The sequence below is a fragment of the Pseudochaenichthys georgianus genome, unplaced genomic scaffold (assembly GCF_902827115.2).
Source record: "Pseudochaenichthys georgianus unplaced genomic scaffold, fPseGeo1.2 scaffold_2026_arrow_ctg1, whole genome shotgun sequence".
NCBI classification, from domain to species: domain Eukaryota; kingdom Metazoa; phylum Chordata; class Actinopteri; order Perciformes; family Channichthyidae; genus Pseudochaenichthys; species Pseudochaenichthys georgianus.
The window spans coordinates 7,501-21,431 of record NW_027262735.1 but is presented as its reverse complement, the minus strand read 5'-3'; the positions used below and the strand labels follow the sequence as shown (position 1 = coordinate 21,431).

The 13,931-nt window shown below is 46.0% G+C and overlaps 1 protein-coding gene across 1 annotated transcript; it reads right to left on the bottom strand.

Moving 5' to 3' along the window:
* Positions 1–3,031: 3,031 nt before the first annotated feature.
* On the bottom strand, positions 3,032–12,487 carry LOC117441832 (transcription factor COE3-like; the record flags this gene model as incomplete). The annotated part of the gene is made up of 5 exons (XM_034077848.2): positions 12,453–12,487; positions 11,455–11,611; positions 10,194–10,257; positions 7,523–7,578; positions 3,032–3,105 (listed from the first exon to the last, which is right to left on the bottom strand). Coding segments are annotated over exons 1-5 (386 nt in total), but the record flags the coding sequence as incomplete, so codon positions are not given.
* Positions 12,488–13,931: the final 1,444 nt, after the last annotated feature.

Sequence of the window (13,931 nt, the reverse complement as noted above, 5' to 3'; positions counted from 1 at the left end):
TTACCAGTTAACTCCACATGTAAACCAGTTGACTGATTACCAGTTAACTCCACATGTAAACCAGTTGACTGATTACCAGTTGACTGATTACCAGTTGACTCCAAATGTAAACCAGTTGACTGATTACCAGTTAACTCCACATGTAAACCAGTTGACTGATTACCAGTTAACTCCACATGTAAACCAGTTGACTGATTACCAGTTGACTGATTACCAGTTAACTCCACATGTAAACCAGTTGACTGATTACCAGTTGACTGATTACCAGTTAACTCCACATGTAAACCAGTTGACTGATTACCAGTTGACTCCACATGTAAACCAGTTGACTGATTACCAGTTGACTCCACATGTAAACCAGTTGACTGATTACCAGTTGACCTCCACATGTAAACCAGTTGACTGATTACCAGTTGACTCCACATGTAAACCAGTTGACTGATTACCAGTTAACTCCACATGTAAACCAGTTGACTGATTACCAGTTGACTCCACATGTAAACCAGTTGACTGATTACCAGTTGACTCCACATGTAAACCAGTTGACTGATTACCAGTTAACTCCACATGTAAACCAGTTGACTGATTACCAGTTGACTCCACATGTAAACCAGTTGACTGATTACCAGTTGACTCCACATGTAAACCAGTTGACTGATTACCAGTTGACTCCACATGTAAACCAGTTGACTGATTAACCAGTTAACTCCACATGTAAACCAGTTGACTGATTACCAGTTAACTCCACATGTAAACCAGTTGACTGATTAACCAGTTAAACTCCACATGTAAACCAGTTGACTGATTAACCAGTTGACTCCAAATGTAAACCAGTTGACTGATTACCAGTTGACTGATTACCAGTTAACTCCACATGTAAACCAGTTGACTGATTACCAGTTGACTCCACATGTAAACCAGTTGACTGATTACCAGTTAACTCCACATGTAAACCAGTTGACTGATTACCAGTTAACTCCACATGTAAACCAGTTGACTGATTACCAGTTGACTGATTACCAGTTAACTCCACATGTAAACCAGTTGACTGATTACCAGTTGACTCCACATGTAAACCAGTTGACTGATTACCAGTTAACTCCACATGTAAACCAGTTGACTGATTACCAGTTAACTCCACATGTAAACCAGTTGACTGATTACCAGTTAACTCCACATGTAAACCAGTTGACTGATTACCAGTGACTGATTACCAGTTAACTCCACATGTAAACCAGTTGACTGATTACCAGTTGACTCCACATGTAAACCAGTTGACTGATTACCAGTTAACTCCACATGTAAACCAGTTGACTGATTACCAGTTAACTCCACATGTAAACCAGTTGACTGATTACCAGTTAACTCCACATGTAACCATGGTTACTACCTGATGTTCAAACTGGTTTATAAACCAGATCCAAAATGTATTTTCCTGTAAACACACAGACGCTCAGAGACTCTCCAGCTCCAAGTGTGTGTGTTACAGTAGTGTGTGTTTTATGTTTTACTCTCACAGACACACACACACACAAACACACACACACACACACACACACACACACACACACACACTTCTTCTTCACTCCTGAGCCTGAACCAGTAAAACCATTAACTCTCAGCCGACAGCCGAGAAACGTGTTGATTGGTGTGATCAACGACACACCAACAGCTGCTCTTTTTTTACACACACACACACACACACACACACACACACACACACACACACACACACACACACACACACACACACACACACACACAGAGATACACCCAAACAGAGGGTAGATAACAACAGGGCTGTGTTTGTTTTTTATGATACTAGCGTTGACTTCCTCTATAGCCCAGCATTAGCCACCTTTAGCTTAGCGGTGGTGACGTGAAGTCATGTGACCGTGCTGTAGTTCCTTTATAGCCCAACATTAGCCGCCTTTAGCTTAGCGGCTGTGACGTGAAGTCATGTGACCGTGCTGTAGTTCCTTTATAGCCCAGCATTAGCCACCTTTAGCTTAGCGGTGGTAACGTGAAGTCATGTGACCGTGCTGTAGTTCCTTTATAGCCCAGCATTAGCCACCTTTAGCTTAGCGGTGGTGACGTGAAGTCATGTGACCGTGCTGTAGTTCCTTTATAGCCCAACATTAGCCTCCTTTAGCTTAGCGGTGGTGACGTGAAGTCATGTGACCGTGCTGTAGTTCCTTTATAGCCCAGCATTAGCCACCTTTAGCTTAGCGGTGGTGACGTGAAGTCATGTGACCGTGCTGTAGTTCCTTTATAGCCCAGCATTAGCCTCCTTTAGCTTAGCGGTGGTGACGTGAAGTCATGTGACCGTGCTGTAGTTCCTTTATAGCCCAGCATTAGCCACCTTTAGCTTAGCGGTGGTGACGTGAAGTCATGTGACCGTGCTGTAGTTCCTTTATAGCCCAGCATTAGCCTCCTTTAGCTTAGCGGTGGTGACGTGAAGTCATGTGACCGTGCTGTAGTTCCTCTATAGCCCAACATTAGCCTCCTTTAGCTTAGCGGTGGTGACGTGAAGTCATGTGACCGTGCTGTAGTTCCTTTATAGCCCAGCATTAGCCTCCTTTAGCTTAGCGGTGGTGACGTGAAGTCATGTGACCGTGCTGTAGTTCCTCTATAGCCCAACATTAGCCGCCTTTAGCTTAGCGGTGGTGACGTGAAGTCATGTGACCGTGCTGTAGTTCCTTAATAGCCCAACATTAGCCTCCTTTAGCTTAGCAGTGGTGACGTGAAGTCATGTGACCGTGCTGTAGTTCTTTTATAGCCCAACATTAGCCTCCTTTAGCTTAGCGGTGGTGACGTGAAGTCATGTGACCGTGCTGTAGTTCCTTTATAGCTTAACATTAGCCGCCTTTAGCTTAGCGGTGGTGACGTAAAAAACGTTTGTTTGACACAGCAATAATCAAAAATGACACGGAGAAATCCCATTGGACCAGGGAGATGCTGCCTTCAGAGACAGACACAGAAATCCGACATCCTGCAGCTCTGTATAAAGACAGTCCATAGTATTTCTTACCTGCACATGATCTCGTGGGTGAGGAGGACGCGACACATCTCGGGGTTTTTGTCCTGACCTTCGTAAATGATGGGCTGAGTGACAGAAAACACACACATTCAATACAACTACTAAAAATAAAATGTTTCGTCACAAAAACTTCAAATAAAAACACATAAATAAGTTATTTAATTTGACTCTCACTTGTTAGTTTTTGGTAAATACTCGTAGGAGTTGCAGAAAATATGTTGTTTCACACAGGAAACATTATCATATTAACTTAATCTCCCGCCCCTTAGCCTACAATGTGTTGGAGCGCTAGCCAATAGGAGTGCGAGTGTTTTTTCAACTCTTAGGACCCTATGATTCTAATACGGGCTTTTTATTATCCGCTGATTTACAGACGTCTCTTTCCAAATGCTAGTCAATGGGAAAAAGTATTTCTGGGCCGGGTGAAGTCACAGACTGATACGGAAGTTCTAGTACCGCCGTTTGGCCACTAGGAATATTTTCCTCAGAGTCCAGAGCACTTCCTGGGGGCTTGTGATTGGTCCAAACAATCAACAACAAAGTCAAACATGGCCGCCAACCTCCTCCTCCTCTGGTGGTCTCTCAGACTTCCCAGAATTCCCTGCCAGATGGTGGGCGCCCCCCCCCCCCCACAGAGCTGTCATGTCAGCGTCCGTATGACGGATGACCGCTGTGTGTGGTGTGTGTGTGTGTGTGTGTGTGTGTGTGTGTGTGTGTGTGTGTGTGTGTGTGTGTGTGTGTGTGTGTGTGTGTGTGTGTGTGTGTGTGTGTGTGTGTGTGTGTGCGCGCGCGTGTGTGTGTGTGTGTGTGTGTGTGTGTGTGTGTGTGTGTGTGTGTGTGTGTGTGTGAGACGATGACCTACCACTACCTCATCCACCTTTATAGTCAAAACAGACCTCCGCCCTGCACACAAACACACACACACACACACAAGCACACACACACACACCCCTGGGGTACGATACTTTTAGGATAACGACCACTTCTGCATTATTGATCCTGATGCTGGCTCTGTTCCTCTGGATTAAAATGCTCCAGTTTGACCAGGAGGGATGTGGATTGCATCAGACACACACATACATACACACACACATACACACACACACACACACACACACACACACAGGCCACATACTGTGTAGATTTACAGGTCGATATTTATACATCATCATTCCTGAAGCAGGACTCCCGTGAGTCTTAGTGTGTGTGTGTGTGTGTGTGTGTGTGTGTGTGTGTGTGTGTGTGTGTGTGTGTGTGTGTGTGTGTGTGTGTGTGTGTGTGTGTGTGTGTGTGTGTGTGTGTGTGTGTGTGTGTGTGTGTGTGTGTGTGTGTGTGTGTGTGTGTGTGTGTGTGTGTGTGTGTGTGTGTCCACTTTCATGCCTGTTTGTGGGTTAACGTCCACATTTCTGCTGTGAGTGTGTGTACGCCCTTATTTCTATCGTTGTGAGGTCCACTTGCCGGTTCGGACCGATACTGTGAGGACATGCTGCAAAAGTGGATGTTTTTGCAGAGTATTGACATTTTGCTTGGCCGTAAAAATATTTGAGAAGTGATGAAACATTTTGAAAGACGATATTTTGGAAAGATAGAACAATTTTGGGAAGTAAGAACATTTTATGAATTTGAAATAGTGATAAAGTGATAAAAGCAAGTGAGGAACGCCTTCGGAAAGCGAAGACATTTTTGTAGAGGGGGATTTTAGATATTGGGGACAGATTAAAAGTGAGGACATTTTGGGAAAGTAATTATATGTTGAAAGTAGGGACATCTCCAGGGACAGAACTTGATAACATTCGGGGGAAACTGAAGACATATTTTGAGTTGAAATCAAGGAAGGTTTTATGAAATCCAGATATTTTTAGAAAGGGACTTATTATATTGGGGATATCTTTCATTGTCTTTTCTACGATCTCTTCTTTGTCTTCAGCCGTCTGATGGACCAGACTTTGCTTAAGAGCGTTTAGCGCAGAAGTCTGGATTTGTTTCCTCTACAACATTATTATTCATCCCGAAGAAAGACTTGTTTTTATGAAGTAAAAGTCAATCTTTATTTGATACTACAAGTATAGCGTAGTGTCCTCCATGTTTAGCGGGTGGTGCAGACTTGTTATCTTTCTGTTTGTGTCTCCTTAATATTGACTTCCTGCTGAGCTTCTCTGTGAGACCCAGTGCTTAAAGTCCCTCTCAGGACAATCTGCACAGGTTTAAGTTAAGTCAGATGTTAGCGTCCTTACACAAACACACATTGCGTACATGTTTAACGGAGTGTGTGCAGAATCCAAGTCTTGCTTTGTTGCCTCTATACAACTTTATTATTCATCCCGAAGCAGCGTTTCTGCCAGGGGGCGTCTTGCCGTCATGTGACGCCCTCATTCAGCTCGGGACGCCCTGAACGCCGATGGCGTCCAAACATATTAATAATCCGAGAGAAGATCGAGAGTTTTTATCGCTTGAAATGAGGAAAAGGAAAAAGGACAAGGCCATCCCTCTTAGGGGCAGGGGGGGGTTTTAGTGGAGCGTGAGCTGCGAGCGCCGGAGCCTCGCAGCGGCGAAACTGAGGCTCCGTGGTGAACTGTGGTAACACGAAGAGCCGTGTGGGAGCCGTGTGGGAGCCGTGTGGGAGCCATGTGGGAGCCGTGTGGGAGCCGTGTGGGAGCCATGTGGGAGCCGTGTGGAGCCGTGTGGGAGCCGTGTGGGAGCCGTGTGGGAGCCGTGTGGGAGCCGTGTGGAGCCGTGTGGAGCCGTGTGGGAGCCGTGTGGGGAGCCGTGTGGGAGCCGTGTGGAGCCGTGTGGAGCCGTGTGGGAGCCGTGTGGGAGCCGTGTGGGAGTCGTGTGGGAGTCGTGTGGGAGCCGTGTGGGAGCCGTGTGGAGCCGTGTGGGAGCCGTGTGGGAGCCGTGTGGGAGCTGTGTGGAGCCGTGTGGAGCCGTGTGGGAGCCGTGTGGAGCCGTGTGGAGCCATGTGGAGCCGTGTGGAGCCGTGTGGAGCCGTGTGGAGCCGTGGGGGAGCCGTGTGGGAGCCGTGTGGAGCCGTGTGGAGCCGTGTGGAGCCGTGTGGAGCCGTGGGGGAGCCGTGTGGGAGCCATGTGGAGCCGTGTGGAGCCGTGTGGAGCCGTGGGGGAGCCGTGTGGGACGGCTCAGGTCAAAATAACACCACCAGCTGTTGGGGTGGACGCCCTCCAGCCCTGGTCCGGCGGAAACACTGTCCCGAAGTAAGACTTGTTTTCAGAAGTGAAAGTCAATGTTTGGGCTCTTCGTGTAGTCCTCCATGTTCTGCGGGCGGTGTGCAGACTTGTTAACTTTCAGTTTGTGTCTCTTAAATATGTTCAGTTTGTTCCCGCTGCGAGACTCAGTGCATTAAAGTCTCTCTGCAGGACAATCTGCATTAATGTGCTGACAGTCGGCGGGGGGGAATCGATCCGTCCTGTCAGGAGTCATGTAGAGAGTGCAGTGGGAGGAGTGGGAGTAAAGGGAGTAAAGCGAGGGTGTAGGGGGGGGGGGGAGATGTCAGGATTATTGTCTCCAGTGTGCCGTCGCTGCGCCACATTAGGACATATTGATCCGTTTGGTGACGCTTTGTCGAGGAGACGAAGCTTCATCGATCGATTCAGAGCATGCCGACAGGAAGGAGGAGGTGAGGAGGAGGGAGGAGATGAGGAAGGGAGGAGGGAGGAGGGAGGAGCAGGGATGAGGTGAGGAGGTCAGGAGGTAGGTGAGGTGAGGAGGGAGGAGGTGAGGAGTCAGGAGGTAGGTGAGGTGAGGAGGGAGGAGGAGAGGAGGTGAGGAGTCAGGAGGTAGGTGAGGTGAGGAGGGAGGAGGGGAGGAGGTGAGGAGTCAGGAGGGAGGAGGGGAGGAGTCAGGAGGGAGGAGGTGAGGAGGTGAGGAGTCAGGAGGGAGGAGGGGAGGAGGTGAGGAGTCAGGAGGGAGGAGGTGAGGAGTCAGGAGGGAGGAGGAAGGAGGTGAGGAGTCAGGAGGGAGGAGGAAGGAGGCTAGCAGGTGTTTAGATGTTCTGTAAGGGACAGCGGGTTTTTTCCTTTTTCGATTAATATAAAGGAATTTTTAAAGTGATAATAATAATGAATAAAATGCATCGGTGAAGTCTGGGAGTATTCTGTTAAAGACTAAGCTATAAATAAACTGTGGACCACGAGGAGTTAAAGAAATACATCTACCAACAACAACAACAACAACAACAACAAGATGCATTATTGTTTAGTTGTGTTGCCCTGCAGGAGGAGGAGGAGGAGGAGGAGGAGGAGGAGGAGGAGGAGGAGGAGGAGGAGGAGGAGGAGGAGGAGGAGGAGGAGGAGGAGGAGGAGGAGGAGGAGGAGGAAAACATGTCTTTGGACCAGAACACTTTCACAGGTTCAAATCCCAGAGGGAGGAGAAGAAGACGTGTGCACGTGTAATAACGTCCACGCTCTTATTTTGAAACTCCGCCACGTCAGCACTTCCTCTTTAACACAATAAGAGAGATCTTCTCACCACTTTGGTCATGGAGTCGATCAGCCGGACAAACAGATCCTGTTCTGTCCTGATGCCTGAAACACAAACACACACATTAGTCTGCTGACACACACACACACACACACACACACACATTAGTCTGCTGACACACATACACTCCCACACACACACACACATTAGTCTGCTGACACACACACACACTCTCACACACACGCTCACACACACACAAACACACACATTAGTCTGCTGACACACATACACTCTCACACACACACACACATTAGTCTGCTGACACACACACACACTCTCACACACACGCTCACACACACACACACACACACATTAGCATGCTGACAGACACACACTAACACACACTCAGACACACCACACACACACACTAACACACAGACACACACACATTAGTCTGCTGACACACACACACACACACACACACCATGTATTCATCACTTCAGGGGACATTACATTGCCTTACATGCATTTCCTGGAGACTAACCCTAACCAAGTCTTCACCCTAAAATTAATGATCCCCCTTATGGGGACCTCCAATTTGTCCCCATAAGGGAGGCGAGTCCCCACACGTGACTATGTAAACAGATGTAGGTCCCCACAAGTATAGTAATGCTCGGCCACACACACACACACACTCACATGCTAGCTGTAGCTCGGTATGCTAATGCGATGTCAGAACGTGAAAAGAAAAGTAAAAGCGTCACAGCGTTGAGTAAATGTTCTGTGTGTCCCACTCGGCAGAAACAACGTGAGCTGCAATTGGGGAACGTTTAGGAGTGAGGACATTTTATTACGTGTTAAAAAAACAAATACTAACAAATATTGTATTTACTGCAATTTAGATATTCCATGTTGTGTTTCTGAAAACATGTTGAGTAACTTCGCAGCCCTCGTCCTGAGTCGAGACACCCCTCCTCACTTTCCCTCCGATGGACAAAACAGAGATACCCTGTCAGGTATTCCAGATGTGTGTGTGTGTGTGTGTGTGTGTGTGTGTGTGTGTGTGTGTGTGTGTGTGTGTGTGTGTGTGTGTGTGTGTGTGTGTGTGTGTGTGTGTGTGTGTGTGTGTGTGTGTGTGTGTGTGTGTGTGTGTGTGTGTGTGTGTGTGTGTGTGTTGATAAACTTTTTCCACTCTTAACCCCCCCCCCTCTCAGTGACCTTTAATAGAAGCTGCTGCTCTACAGATGTAACTCCTGCAGGAGTATCACCTGAGGGAGCGCTCATTAGCTGCCTGTCATCAATCACACACACACACACACACACACACACACACACACACACACACACACACACACACACACTGACCTACATCGCTGCCATTTGCACTTTTAATTGTATGCCGTCAGTCAAGGTGTGTTAACAGTACAGTCTGCAGCCTGCTCACACACCTGTATCCCTGCACCCACGTGCACACGGGACACGCCACCTGTACGCGCACGGTGTTTACTTCACGCCTCTAGAAACAGACACTTGGAAACGTAATCTCGGCAAGGGGAATAAATAGCGAGCAACTTTTAAGGATAAATTGCAAGCATTAAAGAACAGGTTGTGAATCCACGCCAACCCTCGTGTTCACGCCTCGAGACAGAGAGACGTTTGCAAATTGCACTTTGAAGGATCATTTGTGAGATTTTCACAGCATTAGAGGACGCGTCAAATCCAAATGAAATGTGCACACCCGTTCAGTCAGACGTGTTATTCCAGCTGACCCTCGTCATAGCAAACACACTGTCCCAGGTAAGTCTGAACGTGACCACAGACGACCTTACGGTGGCAGAAGCCGTGACTGAACTTCTCTGCAAGACGAGAAGAAAACGACTTTAAAAAAAAGTTTAAAGTGGTTTGGTCGATCAGGGCTACGCTAATGTTACAGCTAATGCTAATGTTACAGCTAATGCTAATGTTACAGCTAATGCTAAAGTTACAGCTAATGCTAATGTTACAGCTAATGCTAATGTTACAGCTAATGCTAATGTTACAGCTAATGCTAATGTTACAGCTAATGTTACAGCTAATGCTAATGTTACAGCTAATGCTAATGTTACAGCTAATGCTAATGTTACAGCTAATGCTAAAGTTACAGCTAATGTTACAGCTAATGCTAATGTTACAGCTAATGCATCAAGAATCAGGGCCTGAAGAACTAATAAAGGGATTCTGATTCTGAATTCAGATGAAATAAATGGCACACCTTCTTCTCCACCGAGCTGCGATGCGGGAACCATCGTGTGAGAAAACCCTCCAAACAAGACGTATCTTTACACTTCACTACATCCGTGTTAAAGAGCTAGCATTACGTCTCACAGCGGCCTCTCCCATTCCCCACATGTCACGACTTCTTTCCTCCAGATATCATGTTGTTTTCCTAAGAATATAGTGTCTCTATTTACCCAGGTATCACAACCTCTTTATCCAAACAGAACACCCACTCTCTGAAGTGATTGCATCTCATGTATCCCATGTCTTGTTTTTCATTACTGCATATATTGTATACCAATTATATTTCTACGATTCAACCATATTAATGTCCATACTGCTATATGTTGTATTGTGATTCTAATTCTTTGCACAGTGTTGATGCTGAACTGAACCGCCTCTCAGTCTGAACACATGCGCAAGAACACCAAGCTGATGTCTGAGACAAAACACGTGTCCTCACCGTTGCTGTAGAGGAGCTGTAGCCGGTAGTGGATCCCATTGTTGGTCTTCTCTCCGTTGTACTCCTGTCACACGCACGCACGCACACACACACACACACACACACACGCACACACACGCGCACACAGAGATGGAGGTGTGAGAATAGAACCTTTACTGTCCTGCTGAGCTGTGAAAGTCAAACCTGAGCCGGTCGTTCAGTGTTTTATTTCTTCTGAACACAAAGAAATAAAACATGAAACAAAAATCAATGAATTACCAAAAACCACGTTTTCTCTCTGCCGGTTTCGACCTCGACAAATACCTCGTAATTTCGTCTGAAGAAACCATAAACGTGTTTCAGTGACTTTAGTAATCACGCCGGAAACAAATCATCACGTATAACGGTCACGATAAAACGAATACATCACATTGTCTTTTGATTATTTCCCACTTTATTAGGATGCTTCATTCTCATGTCCGTTATTTTATTTTCTAACCCGCTTCTGGAGATCAACACACAGACTCTACTTTGTATTCATCATTTTCTTATTTGTGTGTTTTTTCTTTTTAATCTTCATTTTTTAATTTGACTCTCTTTTTATTTCACCATCGCTGCCAACTGAGCCGCGAGTGTTGGCTCAGCCCCAGTGTGTGTGTGTGTGTGTGTGTGTGTGTGTGTGTGTGTGTGTGTGTGTGTGTGTGTGTGTGTGTGTGTGTGTGTGTGTGTGTGTGTGTGTGTGTGTGTGTGTGTGTGTGTGTGTGTGTGTGTGTGTGTGTGTGTGTGTGTGTGTGTGTGTGTGTGTGTGTGTGTGTGTGCTGGCAGTCGATCAAACAGCTAACCCTCTCAAAGTGTCTGGATATTATCACACTTATTATCAAGTACGATTATTAGTGTTTGTAAATGGTAAGACGTTACGTCCGTCCCCCTCAACCGTCTGACTTCCTGTCTGTGTCTCTGAGCACTTTGGTTCCTACTGAACATGCAAATAATAAAGTCTAACTTTTGCTCAACTGAGGAAATAATTCAATTTTGATTTCAATTTAAGCAGCGATGAATTATTATACTCTTTAAATTAAACATCTGGAATATTAATATTGGAGAAACATATTTTAAAGTATTTTCTAAAATAGTTGTTTGAGGTTCATTTACTGGGGACTACTTTCAGCGGCGGATGCATCCACAGGTAGGGATTGTGTGTGTGTGTGTGTGTGTGTGTGTGTGTGTGTGTGTGTGTGTGCGTGTGTGTGTGTGTGCGTGTGTGTGTGTGTGTGTTCCTCACCTTGTCCTTCTCCACAAAGTCGATGTAGGACGTCCTCTCGATCTCCACTGGTTGCCCCTGACGATCGTACAGCGCCAACACGAAGTGGAAGAAGTTGGACTTCCTCAGGTTGGAGGGAGGCTGTTTCTCAAAGTGAGCGCGAGCCAGACCCACACCACTGAAACACACACAGATACACACTCTGTTAGTCAAGACACACTGAAACACACACACTGAAACACACACACACTGAAACACACACACACACACACACACTGAAACACACACTGAAACACACACTGAAACACACACACTGAAACACACACACACACTGAAACACACACACACACACTGAAACACACACTGAAACACACTCTGTTAGTCAAGACACACACTGAAACACACATCTGCAAAAACTGGTGAAATAGGAGGAGGAGGAGGAGGAGGAGGAGGAGGAGGAGGAGGAGGAGGAGGAGGAGGAGGAGGAAGAAGAGGAATCAGTGATCGGTTGATTTTCCTCCCGGAGCTCCTCGGAGGAAAGTCTTTAAACGTTTCCCGCTCGTTTCCTGGAACGCTTTGTGATCGATACGACGAGGGGGGGGGGGTAAAAGATAAATATTTATTGGAGCGCGTTGTTCCCACGGCGACGCATTAAATACAGCGCTGACCTTTCTGCTGCACCCAGGGGGGGGGGGGGCAGAATATATTCTACCGTAATTGTTTCTTTTTAAAAAAGTATGTTGGATTTCTCTTCCTATTATTTAGTTATATTGATTATTATTATTATATTGTTGTTGTTGTTGTTGTTGTTGTTGTTGTTGTTGTTGTTAGAATGATAATTTATTTATCATATAATGCAGATTTTTGACCACCTGAATCTCCTCCTATCACCATTGTGTTCTTTAAACCAATCATCTCTCAGGGGGCGTGGCCAGCAGCAGCTACGGACCGAGAATCAGCACTTTGGAAACAGGGCTAAACAGAGGGGGTTATGGGTAATGCTGCAATGATCTGTTTGCTGTTCCAGCCAATCAGAGACAGGCTCTGGATACATCTGAGACCTGGGACATACTGATGAAGAGGAGGATGATAGGGGACCTGGGATATACTGATGAAGAGGAGGATGATAGGGGACCTGGGGTATAGTGATGAAGAGGAGGATGATAGGGACCTGGGGTATAGTGATGAAGAGGAGGATGATAGGGACCTGGGGTATACTGATGAAGAGGAGGATGATAGGGACCTGGGATATACTGATGAAGAGGAGGATGATAGGGACCTGGGATATACTGATGAAGAGGAGGATGATAGGGACCTGGGATATACTGATGAAGAGGAGGATGATAGGGACCTGGGGTATACTGATGAAGAGGAGGATGATAGGGACCTGGGATATACTGATGAAGAGGAGGATGATAGGGACCTGGGATATACTGATGAAGAGGAGGATGATAGGGACCTGGGTATACTGAAGAGGAGGATGATAGGGAAGGAAGAGGAGGATGATAGGGACCTGGGGTATACTGATGAAGAGGAGGATGATAGGGACCTGTGATATACTGATGAAGAGGAGGATGATAGGGACCTGGGATATACTGATGAAGAGGAGGATGATAGGGGACCTGTGATATACTGATGAAGAGGAGGATGATAGGGACCTGGGGTATAGTGATGAAGAGGAGGATGATAGGGACCTGGGGTATAGTGATGAAGAGGAGGATGATAGGGACCTGGGGTATACTGATGAAGAGGAGGATGATAGGGACCAAGAGATATGTGCAGCTTCATTCCAAACGGATGTATTGTTGCCGCCGGTTACTTCCCTCGTCGCATGTGCTCTTATTTATGGTTGTATTGGAACGAGGCGGCGGCGTGTCGGAAAGGTGTTGGAATACGAGCGCGAGGAATCACACCGTCAACACTTCCTGCGAGAAAAGCATCCACGAGCTTCTGTTTCTATCATGTTGCTTTCCCGATGTCACCACGTCCTGAAGTGAAGTACTAATACATCGCTGGAAATACTCTTATGTACATATCCCAAAGACCACCATCTCTTGTTTGACTGTGTTTCACCGATTGAATGTGGATATATGTATGTGGATATGTGGATATATGTATGTGGATATGTGGATATATGTATGTGGATATGTGTATATATGTATGTGGATATGTGTATATATGTATGTGGATATGTGGATATATGTATGTGGATATGTGTATATATGTATGTGGATATGTGTATATATGTATGTGGATATGTGTATATATGTATGTGGATATGTGTATATATGTATGTGGATATGTGTATATATGTATGTGGATATGTGTATATATGTATGTGGATATGTGTATGTGTGTGAATGTCTGTGTACGTACATGTTGTGTATAGGTATATATATATATTTGTGTATGTGTGTCGAGGTGCTTGTATATGGGTATCTATATGTAGGTATATATATAGGTGTGTGTGTGTGTGTGTGTGTGTGTGTGTGTGTGTG